The 21,398-nt window shown below is 46.6% G+C and overlaps 1 protein-coding gene across 6 annotated transcripts in view; it reads right to left on the bottom strand.

Annotated features, from left to right (window-relative positions):
- The window catches only part of LOC147613897 (uncharacterized), a 55,964-nt gene that overhangs the window by 32,449 nt on the left and 2,117 nt on the right, over positions 1–21,398 (bottom strand). For 2 of the 6 annotated variants that reach the window (XM_086781902.1, XM_086781901.1), the window contains exons 1-6: positions 20,992–21,344; positions 14,811–15,839; positions 14,578–14,694; positions 14,104–14,452; positions 13,830–14,029; positions 10,971–11,047 (exon numbers count right to left, since the gene is read on the bottom strand). In XM_086781902.1, the coding sequence (XP_086638028.1) occupies positions 10,971–11,047; positions 13,830–14,029; positions 14,104–14,452; positions 14,578–14,694; positions 14,811–15,839; positions 20,992–21,048 (1,829 nt within the window). In that variant the 5' untranslated portion in view covers positions 21,049–21,344. Of the gene's footprint in view, positions 1–10,970; positions 11,048–13,829; positions 14,030–14,103; positions 14,453–14,577; positions 14,695–14,810; positions 15,840–20,991; positions 21,345–21,398 lie in introns of those variants that run through there. The other 4 variants (XM_086781900.1, XM_086781899.1, XR_015263280.1 and 1 more) reach the window with 3 other exon arrangements.

Genomic DNA, 21,398 nt, shown 5'->3' on the forward strand with positions numbered 1-21,398 from the left:
CTCCGGATCAAACGTTTAACCTGGCCAATACATGCTCGAGAGAAGGCCCAGTAAGAAGTGATGTACCACATGGCGGCAAGGAGGACTTGGTTCACCACCACCACTCTACTAGCTAGGGAGAGCCTCGCAGAACTCCAATACAAAAGCTTCTTCTGAATGCTCAGAAGAGGAGAGCGAGCTGCTACTTACTCCGGAGAGATGTCAATGTCCACCTGGCATCCAAGATAACGAGCTAGAGTGTCCCTCGAGATCCACTGGAAAGCCTTAACTGGGCGCCAAGTCAGGGTGGGTGCAGAGCCTACCCACAAACCGCACAACTTGTGCCAGTTGATCCGTGCTCCTGATGCGCAACGGAAGATCTCGATCGCTTCAACAAATCTCTAGAGATTCCCAACATCTCCAAAAAGGAAGGCTGCTGTGTCATCTACAAACTCTGAGTCCAGCAACACATCCTGTGTACGAAGGGGGAGATGCAATCCCTGAAGCCCTATCTCTTGGGTTGAGAGTAAACTGCTCAAGGCCTCGACAACGAATAGGAAAAGGTAAGGTGCCAAAGGGCAACCCTGCCGAACCGAGTGGGAAAGGAAAAATCTATCGCCACGGGCTCCCTGAATGAGAACATGGCTGTGAGAGGCTGAGTACAATCCTGAAACCTCACGGATCCACTCCACGGGGAATTCCATCTGGCTCATAGTGCCCTCCAAAAAGTTCCTATCCACCCTATCATAAGCTTTCTCGAAGTCAAGGAGTAGAACTATGAGATCTTACTACCGAATCCTTGCCGAAGCAATCACCTCCCAAAAGGTGAAGATGTTGTCCAGAATGCTACGATCCTGAACAAAACTCATATGAGTGTCATGAATCAAGTCAAGGAGGAAATGCTGAAGTCCGGTCCCAAGAAGGGTGATGCTGCTCCATAAAACTACTCCTAGGCCTGAAGCAGATCTCCTCGTGTCTGGATCTTCTCCCCAATCTGAGTCACTCCAACCATGGAGTCGAACTCCATCCATCAATCCCCCTCCTGTGTAAAAGAGACCAAGATCCTTCGCATGCTGCAAAAACCACAAGATACGCAATCCTGCCTCCTAAAGAGTCATCTGCAATCTCAACAGCCTCATCAGGAAGCTCTCGTCCAATCTGGTATCCATCAACCAAATCAATGAACCATTCTGCTTCTTCCGAGTCAAGGAGGCATCATACTGCTCACAAGGATCAACACCTGTTTACGGTGGAAAGCCAAGTCCTCGAAACCTACTGAAGACCACACAAGGCCTTCTGAAACCTGTTGACCACCCCCTCGGAATCCGGAACCACAAAGCCTGGAGAATGTGCAACAACCACCTCCTTCTACAAGTAATCAATTGCCACCTGCCTGGCTTTTATGAGAGGTCCCCGTGGAAAGAACATCCTCATCTACAAGAGTTTCTTTGTCCCGAATACTACGAGACATCAGAGCATAAGTTACCTGTAAAGTTTCCTCTAACTGACGAGAACACAAGAACTACCAACATCTCTACTGGAAAGCTCCTACCAACTGCTGCCATCAACTAGTAAGCTATCCTCCATCTGGTGCCGAAAAGCCTGCACCTACAACGTATCCACACTTAAGTGGCCATTACCAGACTGCCACTCATCACAAAACTGAGGACCTGGGAGAGAGAGTGCTAAAAATTTGTAAACTCCATTCTCCACTGAAGGACCACTGTCTCGAATCCACTCTCGAGTATCCGTAGCGGCGAGTCCTCCAACCTCCTCCCTGCCTAAAGAAAATGAAACATCGATGTCCATCATCTCCAAGTGCACAAATGCTAGTGTCTTCACGATTGCTGCTGAGGAGTCTTCACCCTTCTCAGTGTTCCGCTTGGGACACTGTCTCCAATAGTGGCCTTTCCACAATCATTACAAGTCCTCTCTCCCTTTAGTTTCTCACGGTCTGAGACGGACTTCATCTCAAAACACTTCTCCGATGAAGCCTTCCCTTTGCCCTTGTTGTTACAGCCTTTCGACCATTGGCTAGTTAAGGCCTCCGAACCTCCACCTTGTGGAGGGTTCGAGAATCTTTCCTCCTGGTCTAAGACCATGGGCACAAGCTCCTCCCACGTGATGGTGCTGAGCCTGCCACTCGTAAAATCAAAGACAAGTAAAATGTTGAGTACTAAGAGGGCAAATGCAACAGCAACCTTATGGCCATGTCCTCCGATGATATCTCCTTCCTAGCCTAAAGAACTTCAGGCTGAAGAGCCTGCAGCTTGTTAATGTACTCCCGCATCGTCAACGACTTTGCAAGACTCATAACCCGCATCTATACTTCCAAGGAAATCGGCTTCATGGGCGATACCCTGTTATGCTGCCATATACCTCTAGCCAGCGTCATATGCTTTACATGATTGATTACCTACGGTGTGCAGTTGAGGAAGATAAATGAGCGGACCCTGGCGTTGACACAATCCCACAATTGTGCATGTGCCTCCCGTTCCTTACGAATCAACGGTAACTCCCCTTCCTTTACCTCCGGCCGTGGAACCCCAACAAAGATGAAATCAGCAAGGTCGTAAGACTCCAGAACAGATTCCATCATAACCTTCCATATGCCGTAGTTATTTCCGTCAAATTGACGGTCCACCAAGAACGTGGGGAGTGTCGGGATCTTCACATGTCTCTCAGCCATCTCAAGCAGATCTGCCATTGCGGGGATGTAATTGAAAAGGGTAGGAGGGTGGGAACAAAGAAGAACTTACACTTGCAAGTGGCTGTCCAACAAATCAGCCCGCCGTCCTCTTGCTTCTCCTCTTCCCGAACAGTCCACCAATCAGCAACGCAAAAGTCTCCCTCTTGCTCACACAACTCCCAAGAACTATCAAGAGCCTAGAGCTCTGATACCATGTCAGAATACGCAATGGAGATGATGACCAAATCTGGAAACACTTGAGCAAGAACAGTGCAGAAAAACAGCACAAGCGAAGGAGAGATAGAGGCGTGTAACTCTCCTCTATATACACAAGAAGATCCCGGAATACAACACAATACGAGATTATAAGTGACAAGGACTGTGGGGCCATTTTATATGGCCCCCAATCAGCAATCGGCCTGCTCTAGGACAACCGACAGACCATGTCCACCACGACTAGCAAAATCACCCAGTCGGCCAAGTGTGCTAAGTCGGCTAGCATGGAGAAGGTCCACGACTTCTGTAAGTACAGTCGGCCAGCACCAATCAACTCACAGATGCAGTCGGCCAAGACAAATGTCCTCCTGCCACCACAAGGCTGCCTCCCAAGCCACAAAAAAATGGGAGAAAAATACGAGCGAGGAAAAATGAGAAAACACCTACAAAGGGCGGACACACCCACAACAGAGGCCCTGGTGTCTAGGTAAAGACAGGAGATGACTTCTAACATATCAAATCCTTTGAAAGCCTCTCTGGCATGGCTCCTGTGGACATAATCTCATTGAAGGCAACTCAAAGGCCGCCTTCCATGAGGTCCTATTGGCATAGAAAGAAAGAAACTGGAAGCCCATCCGCCCCCAAGCATTTGCCCTTAGGAAGAGTCACCAATGCCTCCGCCAGTTCCTTTGGCGTAAAGGGAGTCAATAAGAAGAACCGAAGAGCGAGGGAAACCACCTCCCTCGTGTGCCGCCAGACCCTCTCACGCACGTCCATCACTTGTGGGGAGGGATAATGGGACACCCATGAGGAGAGATCGGAAAAAATCAATGGCGATGGCTCTCACATGGGAGGGGTCAGAAACAATGGCTCCATCCTAGCCACGCAACTTGCGAATACCACCTCTCCTCCTGTGGGACCTGCAATCTCGAAGAAGTCTATCGCCAACCTGGGTCTAAAAGGAAGCTCTACCATGGTATCTGTACTCCACCCTTCTCTCCTCGATGGATCTGATCTCCGTATGGACGGCAGCAAGCTTACTCTCAATCCAGGGGCTATCGAGAGAATTCCCCTGAAGCCGCTAAAGAGAAGCAAGACCCCTCCTCAAACTCCTCTCCTGCATACGAAACCTCTCCAATCTGCTCTGAGTTGCCTCCTGCCAAAAAACTATTGATCTCACCAAGGCCCACATCCAAAGTGCATGCAACGAAGATTGAGATAAAATCTAATCTCATCCAAATCTACTCTATCTTGCTATACAGATCTCGGGGTCCTGAATAAGGCTGTCCGGAATCCTAGAGCTCGCGTGCTTGTCTTGCCTCCAAGGATCCTCTAGTGTCAAAATAACCGGGGCATGATCCGAGAAAGTAGTGTCCGCCAAGATGCCGATCATGACCCCACGGCCGCAGGCTCACTCATCCACATAAAATCTGTCGAGTCGAGAGGGGCTGGGGCCGGTGTTCCTCCTATCAGACCGCGAGAAACACAGCTCCCGAGCCTACGCCTAAACTCCGGAAGATGCCAAGGATCCTAACCCCTGAGTGCCAGGATCAACTCCTCACATGCAGAATACTCTGTGCTTGAAACTGTGGTCGTGCCTCCTTCGAGTCTCTCCTCGCTACCTCTATCATGTTAAAGTCTCCGCCCAGGCACCAAAATTCAGCCTAAGGGCTTGACGAACTGTGCTCTAGAATATGGCTCTACTTGCTGCGGCGTTCGAGGCGTAAACATTGAGGAAGTCCATGCAATCCTTTCCAATCATAACGGTAACCCATTGTGCTCGTCCAAGGACTATGACACCTAAGCCTGTCACTACCTGTAAGAGCTCCTCACTAACAGAAATACAAACACCCCTTTGCATCCCCAAGGGACCAAAAGAGGGAGACCAAAAAGCATGGCTCTTGCTTGGTAAAATCTTCCTACATCGGCAAGTATGCCCCTCAGATAAGTGGTTCTTCTGGAGAAAAATAATGTCGATAGATCCCCCGACTGAAGCTCTATGAAGCTCGCCTCTGAGGACACCTCACCTCTGAAAGCACTGAGCCCCCCCTAAATGTTGAATGTTCCATGAGGCAATCCCCATATCAATCTCTATGGGAAGCGAAACTATTGAAACTGCCCTCCACTCTAAGAGTCCTGGGCGTGGGTTTAGATGGGAAGTAATCACTATCAGTCCTGTCCTCCATGTGTCGCCACTCTTTCCAAGCCCAAGAGTAGGCATACTCCGAACTCCATCGATCACAATGGAGGTATCAGTAAGAGAGGAGGAGAAGTATTGCAACAGAGATATGCAAGAGCACAAAGAGCAGCACCTCCAAGCTGGAGGCTAGTCTTGGTCTCTATGGCCTGAGCCTCCTAGCTCCATCCTAGCCAAGGGCCAGAGGTGGGTGAGCACATCAATGATGCAAAGATTGTAAAGATTGTGTGAAAGCTTGACTACCTACCCTTGAATGGCAATAGCCACCAACTCCAAGTCCCACTGTGTCTCTGGGGCTGCACTCAAAGGTAAAGAGAAGGCCATCGCGCAACTCTCTGGCGTAGAAGGTCTAGAGTGATGGAACACCACACACATCTGAATGGACACTACTGTCTCCTCAAAAAGATGTCCCTTCCACCGGAAGGCATCGAAAGAAACTGTAGTCCACTGGAAGCTCCAAGATCTTGGGAGGCCCACCAAGGAACTGTAGCGAGAGAGCCATCACCGAGGAAGCGACGATGGTCATCTCTACCGGCTCCGAGAATTTTTGAATCAAACGACGAACGGAACTCGGCAGCTGCCTCCGCTCCAGGTTGAGTGCCGCTCAAGGGCAACGGGAGTGCTCTGGAGAGGCAGAGGGAGGAGGGAATGCTAGCTCAGAGAAAGAGGACGGGACAAAGGGGACCGCTTCAAGAAAAATCAAAGGCGAGGATGGGGAAGGTGAAGGCAGAGGGGAGTGGGGATGGGAATGGGAATGGGAATGGGGTTGGGGAGACGTAGAAGATAGAGAAGGGAGCGGCTGGGGGTGATCCGTCGAAGAGGGAGGCTGCAGTGGGGAGTGGAGCCAACTAGCCTCACTAGAAACTGAGAACCGGAGGAGGAGGAGGAGAAAAGCAACAAGAAGCTAAAGGAGGACTTCACCGATATCGACAAGTCAATACTTACACAGAGGCTGGAAGAGAAGAAGGAAATGGTAACTATGGAATACCCTCATCGTAAATAGGCACAACAAGAGGCTCCAGACATAGAACGACTGCAACTAGGGTAGGAACAACCCCTGCAAGTAGAAGCACAAGATGAGCTCCCTACACCCCATCCTACAAAGTTTTCAGAGTCCTTTGACATAGATTGGGTGTAGAAATGCCTCAATTACTTCCAAAGTGCATGGCATATGGACTTAAGGAGATCACTAAGATGCACGCTGTGGTCAGAGAACATGATGAAATCATCTAGACCATGAGGAGTCAATAAGAGTCCTTTGACATAGATTGGGTGTAGTGATGCCTCAATTACTTCCAAAGTGCATGGCATATGGACTTAAGGAGATCACTAAGATGCACGCTGTGGTCAGAGAACATGATGAAATCATCTAGACCATGAGGAGTCAATAAGAGCCTCTATAGGAGGATTTAAATAGAAGGAGGAGAGAGAGAAGCAAGGTGGAAGAAATGCAGAATTAACTCTGTTGAAAATCCAGAAAGAGGAAGAAGAAACAAAAAGAGAGATGATAATAATAAAAGAAGCCCTGGCCAAGAAAACGAGGAGGCCAATAGGTAGCTAAAGGAGGATATGGACAGGGCAAAGGAAAGCCAATCTAGGGTGGAGGGCCAAATCCTCTTAAATAGAGAAGAACACATCAAAATCATAAGAGAGGTGTAGGCTAGGGCGGATAGAGACAAAGTGGAACTCGTTCAAGGCAGAAGCCTGACTTGCAGTCGTGGATGTCGAGAAAGAACAAGAAGTGTATGAAATTGAACAAGAAAGCGGCCGCCAAACCGGAGGGGCCAGAGAGAGCGTCTCTGTGTGGCGAGGGGGTCCATCACCGACAGGTGGGTGATGTGATAAATGCTCAAAACGGTTCTCCGACAAAATCAAATCTTCATGTATTCTGCCAGCTTGGCGCGCGCGGGGGCGACGCTAAGCTCTGATAGTCGACTAACTGCCTGAGCGCGGGGCAACCGTCCGCCACTCTTTGGAGGAGGGGGAAGTGGAGGAGTGGGGAGGGAGGAGGAGACGGAGGGGGGTAGGGGTAGGGAGACAAAGAAGACAGAAGGGAGCGACTGGGGGTGATCCATCGAAGAGGGAAACTACTGAGGAGGCCTCGCCGGGAGATCAATGGAGCCAACTAGCCTCACTGGAAATTGACAACCAAAGGAGGAATCTCGACAAGAAAGTAGCCGCCAAACCGGAGGGACCGAAGGAACCCTCTCCGTGACTCGAGGCTGTCCATCGCCGATGGGTGGGTGCTGTGATAAATGCTCAAAACGGTTCTCCGACATAATCGAATCCTCTTGTATTCTACAAGCCTGGTGCATGCAATGGCAACGCTCAGCTCTGGTAATCAGCCTGACGGCTCAAGCACGGGCCAACCGTTCGCCACTCTCCAACAGCATGGTCGTCCACGGCCGGATCCTGGTGCTCCGCTGGCTGAGAGACCTCACTCTCTCTACCCCTTGGTGAGGATCTGAACAGGGACCTGAGGAGGGGGGGGAGAGGGGGGGGAGGGGGGGGAGGGGGGGGGGCGCAAACTCTCCCATCTGCCTGCAAATGAAATACTGGCCCAAGAGGCCTAAGTACTCCACTCGCTGAATAATGCGGTCACCTTTAAGGCATGGCATAGATATGACATGAGGCACTATCTCCGATGAGACAACACAAATGCGAAGGAATGGAATCCTGGCCACCCGTGCAAGAGATGAGGCATCAATGAGGGGGAGATTCCATCTCTCCCAATGGCTCCACCCATCACTGGGAGAAGAGGAAAGTATTCCTTCCGAAGGACTGGGAAGCAAACTATCACTGGGAAGCCCAACATGCCAACCAGTGGATCGCACATGAGGCCGAAGCCGTGCTGCCACCGTGCAAAGAAGGCTTGGTCCGTATGCACTGCAACGGGGCTCAGCTGCATGACTTGATCTAACGTCGTTGGCGAGTCGAACTCAACCGAATAGTAACCATGTCCCAAAGGATGAATGTCTATGCTCTTTGCAAGCCCACCAATGAGACTCGCCTGAAAAAGATCTATGAGTTGTCCGCGCACTAGGCAGCTACCGACAATCTTGCATACCAGAGTGGAGGCCTCTAATGATGCAACAGTCATAGAAGCTGAAGGTCCGCTTTTGAAAAGGATAAGCAAGTAACAGCGGCCTCGGTCGGGGATGACGGAGCGGCTCCCATGGAATACTCCTGAGAGTGAAGACCAGAAAAAGCTGACTTTCAGAGAGAAGAAAAAAACCCAAGACCTGAGAGGGCTGCCTGAAGACGACGGAGGGGGCGAAGTAACCGGAGGGCCTACGGGCAAAAGAGACAAAGGAGAGGCAACGGGAGGAGGGGAGGTGGAAAAAGAGAAAACGAAGAACACCAAAAAGGGGGGGAAGGTGGGTGGGGGGGGGGGGAGCGGACTAAGGAAAGGGCGAGAGGGAGGGGCTGAGGTGGGGCCCAGGCAGAAAGGGAGGGAGGAGGCCCGGGGGAGGGGGGGGGGGGGAGAGAGAGAGAGAGAGAGAGAGAGAGAGAGAGAGAGAGAGAGGCAGGCGGAGAGGGGAGGGGGGGGAGGGGGGTGCACACTGGCGGAAAGAGGAGGGGGGCAAGCAGAGAGAGGGAAGCGCAGGCAGCGAGGGGGAGAGAGGGGGGTGCTGGCGGAGAGAGGGGAGGTGGGGAAGGCAAGTGCAGCGGGAGGGGGGAAGCTGGCACAGCTGCGTAGAAGGGAGAAAAGAGCGAAAAAACCAGGGGGGGGCGGGAGCAGCGGAGGCTGAAAGGAAGGCACAGGCAGAAGGAGGTGAAGGGGCGCACGCAAACAAACGCAGGTGGGGGGGAGCTCAAGGTCACGCTACGCTGGTGAAGTTTTGCTGTTTTTATGAAAATTTACATGTCCTACATTGACGAGAATCCCCTAAGACAGGTGCATAATTAGGGTTTAACCAATGTTCGAACTTTCATGTTACAAATGTGATATTGAAAGGCCTAAGGGGATGCCCAAAAGCATTAATTGAAGGAAATCAAAATCCTTCAAAGGAAATTAGAGTTTCAACTCCACCTTACAGCAACTAGGACCCATCACTGCAAAAATCTAGGATCAAAAACAAAGGGAAGCCTGAGCATGGAAGATTAGTGTAGGTTGGATTGCCCGGAGGATACTTGACCAGGTCTCATAAATCAACGAAAATCCCAGATCAAGACCACAAGATCCATACTTGACCAGGTCTCATAAATCAAAGGGGAGCATTAAAATTTAACATTAAAGACCACAATGGGTGGATTAATGTAGATCCATACTTTCAATACCCATACTTCATATAAATTACCTAAAGATTAGGTACGAGATTTGATAAAATAAAGTACTTTCGTTCCTCATTAGGTACTGCATGTACATGAGATCTTGATGCAACATAGATCTAGTATATAATATCTAGTATCTAGCATCCAGCATTTTTTTGGTCCATGTTCTGTCCTCGGTTCTTCCATCAATTGACAGACTTTCAAAAAAATGGATTTAAAATTTAATATCAAGCATGGGTTATAGGATGCACTGGCAATCAGGCCTGGCTTGCTTGCAAGGTGACCCATATCACAGTGTTCAACTGGGTTGGTGTCACACATCACAAGCTGATGTTTGGCTGATTTTGCTGGTAGAAGTTGGTGATGAACATTAGAGGAATTAAGCCAATTATATCTGCTCAAAAATCGAGAAAGAAACCCAAGTAGAAATACTCATAGATTCATTCATGGAAGCAAAAATACATGTCTTGCGGATTAGAAACCTACAGAACGCTTCTGAGCTTCATAAAACTGCCAGACAAAAAAAAAACAAAATCACCCTAATTTTCTGTATCATATTTTTTGCTTTTCCCCCTTTTCCTTTGCCCGTTTTGTAACCCTCTTTTCACCTTGTTTCAGCCCCTTCGAATTCCCAAGTATACAGCCCATTTTGAGTTTGTTGAGCCTACTGCAAGCCCATTTGCAGCCAGACCTGCCATAGCGCATCTCCTTTCTCTTCCTTCTTTTTCCCTTGTTCCTCTTCTCCTCCTCCTTCTACCTCCTCTTTCTTCTTCCTTTTCCCCCTTTTTTCTTTTATTTCTCCTCTTTTCTTCTTCTTTCTTCATTTATATTCTAACTTTCAGAAAATTTTCCCATATATCCAAATTTTCAGCTCCCCCTACACCTACATCTTAAGAGTCTAAAAACTTATGTTTTGAAGTTTCTATGTTTCAAGCTTCATAATTTCACGTTTCTTTTGCGTAGTGGTTTCTAAAAGCTCTACATATCTTCGAACCTTTATTAATTTATTTATTTTTTTAACGCATCAGCTTTTTTGTGGGGGGTCAAAGCATTTTTCTGCAAAACCTAAAAAACCTTTATGTTTCTTGTTAGTATGGGTTAGTGCAGGCATGATACTTCCACAAGTATGGTGCAGAAAAACGGGATAGGCATGTGTATTGACCCTAAACTCACGTGGATCACCCTAAGGATCTTACAGATGAGACCCTATGGATCTTAGCAGAAGCCACACCTGCCATTGAATGGGACTTATCATCTACTCTGTTGGGGTCAAAAGTGGTCATGGTGTTATCACCCTTCCACGACAGTTTAAAACTAGAGGGAACTGCTCCATGAGGCAAACCCTTATAAAGGGAAGCTAAAAAGCCAAAGCCACTGGGTCCTCAACCTCAATGTGATGCACATATATTAAGCTCAAATGAGCCCATAGCTTCCTAGGTTTCTACTTTTTTAATACAAAATTTTGTAGAACAGATTAATGAATAAACTCAAACTGTGCCCTGGCCTGAATCATCACATTTTGAGTTTAAACGTTGTACTTTCATTTAGAACAATTTAGCTTCCCAAGGAACACAATCAAAGGGCTCCACAAAGGGTTATCAAACAGCAGCTCACGTCAAGTATCGCCGGTCGTCATAACCACCAATGGCATATAAAGCTCCATCCAACTCTACTGCTGCAACACCAAAACGCTTGCAAAAAGATAAAAACCAATGTTTATCAGTAAAGCTTTTACACAATACACATCCAATATCAATTTCAGCTATGTTTCTACATGGTCCTTTTTTCAATTAAGTGATGCTTATATGTGAGGGATAGATTCAGCATTATTCAAAGAACCTAGAACATCCTGCATAAATTATGAGGCTTTTGCAAGCACCATGCCATTCTACTGCTTTGATGGAGAAGGCATATCATAAGGTATCACAAGGGTGGATGGGATTCCTTGAAGCCACTTTCAGACATTGTTGATTTTCATACAACAACTCAAAGTAAAGCTTGCATACAGTACAACAAGGCTGCCCACTTTCTCCCTTTCTTCACCTATTTGTAGCAGCGGCCATGAGCTACTTCATGAAAGCAACTAACTTGGGCATCTGTAGCATTCGCTTGCCAATCAAGATGGAGCATGCGCTTATGAACGGTGAGTTTGCAGATGACACAATGGCCTTTTTTTCTTCTTTTTCTTTTCCAAGAAAGAGATCCTTTCGTTAGTTAAAAACAGCAGCCATAGGCTAAATGTACATGCTCAAAACCCTCATAAGAGGCAAAAGAAAACGAGGAGGATGGTTCCCTCCATCGCTGGCCGCTCTTGGAGGGAAACTGCCTCATTTGTGTGTGTGTGTGTGTGTGTGTGTGTGTGTGTGTGTGAGCGCACGCGCGCGTGTTGGGGGGAGGGGGCTGTAATGCCAAGTGATCTCGCCAGCCCAACCAGAGAGAAAGGGGACCCGGCACCATGAGCGCTAGAAGGCTTCACACCATCTATGCATGCAATCCGATCCGTAGCTTCCCCCATTGGCCGCAGAGGGTATGAATAACGTCAGTCCAAATGGAACCGATGGACTCAGCGAGGGCCCCGGGGGGGGAGGGGGGGGGGGGGGGTGGGTCAGCGGCCTTGCTGCATCAGGCCTACCATATATGCCACGCAGCTATGTTGTTGAAGATCTCCCATCTCTGACTAGTCTTCCCGGAGGCGATCTATCGAGAATGGGTACTGTTTAACAATCCTGCAATAAGAGAGTCAGAGAGCCTGTGTCCTCCTGTTGCCTCCTCATAGGAAAGAGGCCCAGTCCCCCCACCCCGGGTGATGGTAGGCAGCACAGACCGTACCATCATGTAGAGGCAAAGGATCCTCTACCAAACTTGTTGTGCTTTGGAACAGTCCAAAAGGTAGTGCCATTGCGACTCTTGAGATGGCTGCAATGCACACACTCTGACAACCTTCCTCTGGTGGCCAACCAAGTGCCGATTGGCGAGGCTGCAGTTGGCTAACTGCTAGAGGAAGAGTGATCTTCCTTGGCCAATAGCCCACAAACACTTCCAAAGATCTCCGAGGAAGCCCGGAGAGATGCCCTAGGAGACCCACTGAGCTGCCATTGCCGGGGTACCATCGATGTCATGCATTTGGATCTTGAGACCCATCCTCGCCGTGCAATGAAAAAAGGGGTTGTCCGGCTCTCCGGGTTGAAAGTGTCCAACCATTCCCACTTGCTTGGGTCCTCCTCGACACGTGTGAGAGGTCGGCTCTCCCAGAGCCAAAGTCCCCAAGATCTATCGTGGATCACCTTGGCCAGAGGAGAGTCAATGTGAAATTGGTGATCATGGAAACCAAAAACCTCATCCACTGAAGAGCTGAAATCCTCACTGGGGAGAGGGTCAACCGGCCTTGACGGCCTACTGAAAAAATGAGTGCAGCCCCCCACCCCCCCCCCCAGTGCGTTTGCACCAAGGACTAGTAGGGGGATATCATGGCAAGTGAAGGAAACTAACCACTAGAGGGGGAAGAATCTGTAAAGGGGTTTGCCAATCGGGTGGGATGGCTAAGTCGATGGCATGGATGATTTGCTCTTCACCCCGGATCCTAGCAAGGTGTTTGTCCTGTGTCCCTGGGGGAGCCTCTTGAAGCTAGCCCACTCTCACAAAGACAGAGTCGGTCCTATGGTGAGGAGCCCCCACGCATTGTAAGAGTGAGTGCCCAAGGGACGGCCACTGGACATCTTGAAGAGGGAGTTCCAAATCAACAGCTGGAAGAATCTCTCCTCGTCAAAAGTCGAAAGCAACTGGGTGAGAGCTTATTTGAGGTGACTACAAGCTTTAATCAAATTGGTTGTAAATCGGCCCTCAAAGGAGGAGTTTAGGCCACGGGCATCCATGAAGATCACATTGGGGGTTAAAGGTCCACCAAGAGACGGGGCTGATATCCGAGCACAAAGGAAAGCCTTCCAGGGCTCACCCCCTAGCTGAAGGCCCCAAACGACCAGCTTGACTTGTCGGGCTTTGCTTTGAATAGCTGGAAGCCATAAGCACCTGGTTTTCCAACACCACGTGACTAGTAAGGGAAAGTCAGGCAGTGCTACAACAAAGAAGCTTCTTCCAAATGCTCAAAAGTAGAGAGGCAAGCTGCTGCTCTGACGAGATATCAATCCCCACCTGACATCTTTGACCAAAGTGCTGCTAGGTATCCACTGAAAAGACTCAACTTGACGCCAAGTTGGGGTGGGTGAGGATCCAACCCAAAAACCACACGACTTGTGCCAGTTCATCTCCACACCTAAGGAGAGATGTCCTCAATCTCCCCATCGGAAACTTGTAGGCTCAAATACTAGTAGAGGGATCCCCCCTTGTAAAGAGAGCATCATGTGGTCTTGCACATGGACATGGTCGTTGCCACACCCACACATTGGAATTTATCAATGACTTACCCGAGAAGTCAAAAATGCATAAAACAATCAATGCAAGCTTTCTATGTTGTACCTTATGTAGCATTGATGTAGAGGCTATCCACATTCCAAGATGAGTATCATAGCATTCAACATCTGAAAAGTTAACCTGGCCATTCCCACCTCCTAGTGCAAAAATCCGATCTCCAAGTGCAGCTCCAGCCAGACTACCACGCTTGATGCTCATCGGAGAACAAGAAAACCACTGATTTCTCTCACTGTCATAAGTTTCAGCTACAAGAAAACAACTAACACCATTAGAAGTGAGTTGAAAGCTTTGTTAATCCAAATGATGGTTTGCTGCATACCTGTTTCATACCACAGCTTTCCATTTCCACCACCAAAGACGTAGATCTGCCCCAGTAGCACAGTAGCTGCCGCATAAGAACGTGGAGATAGCATTGGGGCAACAGGGATCACCTCATATGTGGCTGGAATAAAAACATCTACACTCCCCAACCACGAATCCCCATTATGGCCACCAAGAAGATAGACTTTGTGAGATGGTTCTTGGGAATCATGCTTTTTCTCTTCAAAGATACTTCCTGTGGACATTGTCTTATTGATTGATATGCCATCTTGCATTAGAACATCTAATCGCAGTGACATTCTGACCATGTCCAATTTTAAGGATTGTAACTCTGAAGCCATCTGAACCTGAGAAAGAATACAGTGTGAATTTGATGGACTATGTTATTCAGGCCAAAGACTTCAACCAAAATAAAGACAATTCAACAGACCTTAAGACCGTAAATAAGCATTAGCCCATGGCGCATGCATACCTGAGTGTGCTCCAGCACTTTATTTCTTTTTCGAAGTTGATCAACCTCCTTCAACAACCCCAATTCCATGGAGGCTTCTTCTAGCACATGTTTTAACTCTAATCTATCTTGCGCCATCTTTGAGAGAAACACAAAATTGCATCAGAACCAAGCTAAACTAGCCAAGTATATTGTAAAGATGTTTGAGCTTAAAACCCAACAAAAACAGCTCCAAGCATCGAAATATGGCATACCTGTGCAATTGCAACAGAAGAGAGTTCTAAATTCTTTTGTATCACTTCTGCCACAGAAGAATCTATTACATGAAGGCTTCCCCTAAGCTTCTCATGCTCCTCTCTAAGCATAGTCTGCTCCTGCAAACACCTCTCTCTAGCCAGTTTCTCCCATTCTGAAATGGGATTGTTCAGTATGATGCCTGCATCAGCTCTCTCTTGAACACTGTTTTGAACTGCTGGAACTTCCACTTTCTCTTGAGAATTGCTTTGTGCCTTCATTTTCTGCAATTGCTTTAGCTTTTCCAACACCTGCAGCTCACGCTCTGTCTCTTTATGCTCTTCAATGTCACTCTCAACATGCAATAGCACACCTTGCACTGGTAACAATACATCCGCCCTTGCCTCTGGCTTCTCAGTTGGCTGCTGCTTGTGCTCCCACTGCGACATTTTTGGTTCCTTGTTCTTCTTTTCTGCATATGATAAAACAGCTGGGTTGGATGCCAGACTGGAACTCCCTACTGGATTATCAAATGACTTCTCAGGAGGAGACTCTTTTATTTCACTATCAGCTGCTTCCCATTCATAGCCACTGAAATCTGTTGGTCCATCTACAGAGAGATTATTCTCCACTCTACTATCAACATCACTCACAACGAAGTCATCCCAATGCTCTGGTGTAGCATCTCTTGCTTCAGGCTGTGCAAACAAAGATTTTTGTGTTAAAGGTATGAACGGGGAAGCCTTATGCCATGCATCCATAACAGATCTTGCAGTCTTCTTTGGTTTAATCCAACCATCATTGTTTTCTTCTTGATGCTGTGAACTTACTGAATTGCCTTTATTCCAAGTCACCACTGCCTGTGGCTTTATCACTGCACTGCCTGGAGTTTTGTATGAACTTCCAGTGAACAGACTCAATAGCTTATTTGTCTGAGTATGATCTAACTCAAAGTAGAAGTGTGTATCACTGTAGTAATTTTCAACAATTGCATGCTTGAAGACATTTTCAGGGAGGGGTTGGTAGAGCTGTCTTACTCTGACCTGAACCTGCAACAAAAGAAGCCTTGGAATCATGGTCAAATTCATCTTATTGCAATAGCTCATTAACATCAACCTTTCATCCTATGCAAGCTTCTCTCCTAGTTACTACTTCCTCATCCAGATGTCTTCCATTGTGTTGGCTGACACCATGCAAGAGACCACCATGCAGTTCTGTTTCAGAAAAAGACCACCCTGAGATCATCAAGGTTTTAATTCATCCTCCACCAGTCAAGTAGGGGATTAGGCACCACCAGTGATAGCTCTCAATACCTACCCAAGGTCCATGACAAAGGTTGCACATTAGGCTACTCGTTTGATCAAGGATTCCCTGCATGACTATCGCGCTTTGTTACCTGACTTATCCACTATACACAATCATCCATCGAGTGCTCTATCTCCCTTCAACCTCCCTCATCCATAAACCCATCAACATCAAGCTACCGCTCACAACATTAACTGTTGCATGCACGGAAGCCTTGTTGCGCTGAACCACAGCCCTAAGCTTCATTAAGAACAAGATGCTAAATAAACATGATTACGACAAAGGAGAGAGAAGAGAGAGAGAGAGTTGGTGTCAGGGTTTTCTTGTATTATATGGTACAAAAAGGTGACTGAATGGCCAATGAGGTGATAGCTCAAGTGGTGAAGGTGTTTGCGTAGGACCAAGAGGTCCTAGGTTCAAAACCCCCCTTGGTGCTTCCTCGGCGGCATCACCTACAGGTGGATAATTAAGCACCTACAGGCGGCCGTCTACGGATGGTGAAATTTGGTAACTATGGGAGGATCTTGGGCCAAAGGCCAGTTTTTTTATTTAAAAAAAAGTGACTGAATGACTGCACATCTGCAAAGGCCCTTGGTCTACCCGTAGGGGTGACCTCAAGCCTTCTACATGCCATTATTGACTTCTAGGCTTCTAACTTCTTCCAAAAGATTGAATGATGAATGATTGATGCAAATGATGACTCTATGCTTACATGCTGAAGTTGTTGGCCAGCCTGCCTCTGCTGCTGTCTGCCAGCTTTGGACAAATATACTCATAAAATAATCTGATAAATGCTGCGCCTACTTTCCATGTTTGCCCAAACCTGTTGGCCTTCACACTGGCGCCTGGCCACCTGCTTGCCTAGGTGCCCCAGATGGCTGCCAACTGCTGTGTGAGAGCTGTATGACTGCCGACTGGATAGCCTGGCCCTCCATGATGCTGATGCTAATGATGATGATGATAATGATGATGCTGATATTGATGATGATGATGCTGCTGTCCTAAACAAGGATTAAAGTCTGTTAACACTGAGGATTGGGCCATGGCACGTGACATTAACCATGACTGCCTTCATCCTTTTGCCACACATACTTACATACATCCACATGCTCATCAAGTGTATACATGACCCATAAACTCTTTTTTCAACTCCACCTACTTCCATCATCTATCATGCTAGGCACAAGTCGTGCAACAAGCCATGAGCTACATACATCATCATCATCATCATATTGATGCCTCATTGATCCCTTTTATGCCCTTATTGCGAAGACGCATTCCATTAAGAGGCATTCAGGTAACATGTTTCTTCACAAAATATTTGAAATTCCTTGATCCCATGAATGATAGAAACACACTCTGCAATTTTAAAATTATGAGCACCAAGCATAATCAGATTAGGTGTGCAAACACAAGAGCTCTATGAAGAGGCCTCATATACAAACAACTCCTTGTCTATGACACCCTTTGCTTTGTTTGAACACATGTAGATAAGATCCCTATTCTTGAATAAATCACATGAGCCCTTAGCTTTGTCCAAGACACCATTCCACTTAGGCTCACAAAAAACCATGCACTTTGATTGCCAAAGGTCTAAGGCTTCAATCTTGCATTAATTGAACCATTGGTCCATTGTTTTAGGGAGGCATATTTACATAGCCTTGCAATATTTATATTTAAAAAATAAACTCTATCTATGGTCAAGAGCAAGCAGGCATCCACATAAGTCCCATACACAATAGAAGTGTTACATGTCCTTTATTAGCGAGATACCCCTTTTGGACTTTCCCCTTAATTCAAATAATACATCTCGGCATCCCCTCTAATTAACATTGGCCACCCCAAGCATTGGCTAAGCCCCTGCGGAAATCCCGTCAATACATGAGCAAAGCATTGAAAAGAGTAAGCTACTTATAGCTACATGTCCTGTGCTAAAAGTAGCAGACCCAAAAGAGAATTTTGTGGTCGAAACTGATACAAGTGCTAATGTTGTAGGAATGGTCCTTTTATGCAATAATGGCTTATTCAAGAGAAAAACAAGCTCTTTATCTACATTAATTCTACAAATATGGAAAGAATCAAGAAGAGAGGTAGAAGCTAGAAATGCTGAAAATAGGCAACGAAAATTGAAGACTAACAGAGGTGAATTCTTTCTGGAGGCTGAGAAAGAAGAGGAGTTAGGGAGAGGCATCATAAAAGATGCATGATGAAGAAATGGAAGAGTCTGCACACTTCCATGATCAAGAAGTAAAGAGAATGGATAAGCAGCTCGGGTTTCCCAAGTTGACCATAAAATGTTACAATCACGACCCTAAATTTTAGAAGTCTAGTACAATACGATTGTACCCTCCCTTAAAAAAATTGATGCACTCCATTATTAGATTATGGGCACCTCAAGTGAAAGACTCTCCTATGTCTAGGACCTTAACTTCAAGACCAAAACCTGTTGAACAAGTGCCCAACTCCCACACATTACACGGATTTGAAACCTCCAGCTTTTAACAGGGAAGAAAAGAAAGGAAATAAAGATGCTATCCATACCAATCTTTAAAAAAATCAAGTGATAAATTCACTTATGAAGGCACCCCTTTATGAGCAAGTGGCTCAAGCAAGTCTTCACTCAACCCTAAAGCTTATAAATGATGGTTGAGTTTAGAGGAAGCTAATCATCAGCCGGTTACCTCAAAGTTGTTCAAGCAAGCTATGCATAAAGAGTTTTATCTGAGAACAAACAACAGCATGCATGGTGATCACATGGGATGAGTGTAAAATGTCTGTAAAATCTCTTTAACAATTTATTGCCTCCTACAGAGAGTGCATCCTTAAGCTTAAGGGCATAAATGATTTTTAGAAGGTTAGAGAGTTTCTCAAGGGTTTAGACCCAAATTACCGCTTGCATGTGCAATCAGAATCTCCCCAGGCTTTGAAAGTTGCATTCAAACATGCCTATATTTACCATGATACTTCGAAGCTAAAGGAAAACAACATGAGTTTGCACAAGGCTCAAGAAAATTTAAGAAATTTAAACAGAGAAAGGACAATTTTAAAGAAACTGAAGATGCTTCTTGAGGAAAACCCAAGAATCCAACAGCTCTGTCTTCTGAGAGTTTCCAAAAAGGGCGTTTTAGATGCATGAGTCCAAACCACTCCGCTTTCAAGTGCCAAAAGAAAAGAGGATGCAAAGGAAAATCTTGACAAAGACAAGTGCAAAGATGCCTTTTTCGGGTATTTCAAAGATCAAAGAAGTTGAGATTTACCATTAGGATATCACATGTGTTGCTTATCATTCGCTATGTGGAAGCCTACTTTTAGACCCCATTATTATGGTAAGATCAAGGGAAAAATGTTAGAATCATGATAGATGACAATGCGACAGATAACTTCTTGAATTATGCATTGGTCAAGTAGTTGAATTTGGCCGAAACGAAAAGTGTCCTCATAAGTACATGGTGTCTCTGGCAAAGGTCATTGATAAGAAGAAAGTTGGACACCATGATTACTGGTGTCGAGGAGAAAGTTCAAGGGTATAAACAACCTTTGGACTTTCAAATTATGATTTCGGACACGACAAATGTTGTCCTGGCAAGGAATGGTTTTTTCTTGACTTTCAAGGAAAAACAAGGTAAACATGATGTAGCCCCAACTCACCTCTTATATGAGTGAACTACCCACCACTCCGACATGCAGACCCCAACATTCCAACACTGTCCAACGAGGCATGGCCTGTTAAACGGACTTGCAGCCTCATTCTATCTTGAACACACCTGCTTCCATGCCATTGGGTTTAGACTCCCTCTCCCCCTACCTTTGATGCACCAGTCTAGGGCTCCCGAAATGAGTTAAACAACTCAAGTCCTACCTCTGGGCTATTACTAGCGCTTGGGGATTCGCCCCTTGTCGAGCTCTGTCTCCAGCTTCTGTGTCTGTCCCAGGTCAAGCTACTAACTCTGGCTCTGTAAAACATCCACAACCAAAGGCTTCCATGCATCCTCTAAAACAGTCACCTTATCTGCACGCACTTGGTATCCTCAATCTCCGGTGAAGCTCACTGCCAGCTGGCCCCCTCATCCCCACCGCCCCGCCCCCCCCCCTCCCCAAAAAAAACACCTGCTGAGCTCTACATGACCAGCTTGCGCTGACTGCATTTCACCCAACTTGTCATCAACGCGTCCAATACTTCAGTGCTTGCCTCCTCTTCCGAACTGCTTTGCTGAACGCAATGTCCATCTCTCAACTGCTCATATCTTAGATGTCCAACTGGTCAGATCATCTGGTCTTCTACTCAAACCCATGGGATCTCTACTCAAACCCTGCACAACTCCAGTTTCAGCTTCTTTCTTGTGCTAGTGTGATTCTGCCCTCCAGCTTCCCCGTGTCTTCACCCTCAAAAAGTTTTCAGATGTATGCCATTGCCATAAGCTTCTCTCCTTGTCTACATGTACACCACAGCATTGTATCAAGGTCATACCAACCTTCTGATCACAATTCTACTTGATTTCCTAACTCCACAATCATTATTAAAGTCCGTATGATAACATTATTATTTTAGGCAAAAATTGGCGGCCACTTTGCTCCTTCATATCCGAAGGTGTTCTAGCCCAATAACACATGCCTTGAAAACCTACCCAGGATTTATCCTAATTCTCCTATTAATACAGCAACTTGACAATAGCTAGGTAACTCGCTGAGAACAGAAATCTAAGAGCTTGACCTAGCCTAGCTTCCCATGTCTTTATATCCAGCGATGCATTTGAAAACAAACCTATTGGAAACAGATTAAACAGATTTGAAGTTGAAAATTAGCACTCAAAGTGAGCTCTGATGCCATGCCATACACTCAGCTAGGACACATGGCATGCACCCCTTCCAACAAAAGAAACAGATATATAGACATACCATGACTTGGAAGGCAAAACTAACTAGTTGACTTAATATCCCAGCCAATATGAACATTGCGAAATCCCTCTTCTACCCCTGACAACTGTAAAATCCAATGAAGGACCTAAGGAATGATCAGGATTTGAATCATAAAACAGCACAGCTGAGAGCACAGCTACGAATTTTATGTTAATATTGTGCTAAAAACTTATAGAACAAAATAAGGGTCACAAAATGGTGCAACTGCGTGCACAGTAACAAAACTTATAGCTGCATGTGCCACAATAAGGGTCATGAATTGACTCCCTTCCACAGTAGTCTAGACTGCTTCGCCTATAGTGTCACAATGTGTGTTCTTTCAAAGGCGTTGTGCCATTGCTCCTCCATGTGTTGCTCTTAAAAATAATCTGCCCAAAGAGCCACCA

This window comes from Cibotium barometz, chromosome 43, assembly GCF_041138505.1.
Source record: "Cibotium barometz isolate CiBa-2024 chromosome 43, ASM4113850v1, whole genome shotgun sequence".
NCBI classification, from domain to species: domain Eukaryota; kingdom Viridiplantae; phylum Streptophyta; class Polypodiopsida; order Cyatheales; family Cibotiaceae; genus Cibotium; species Cibotium barometz.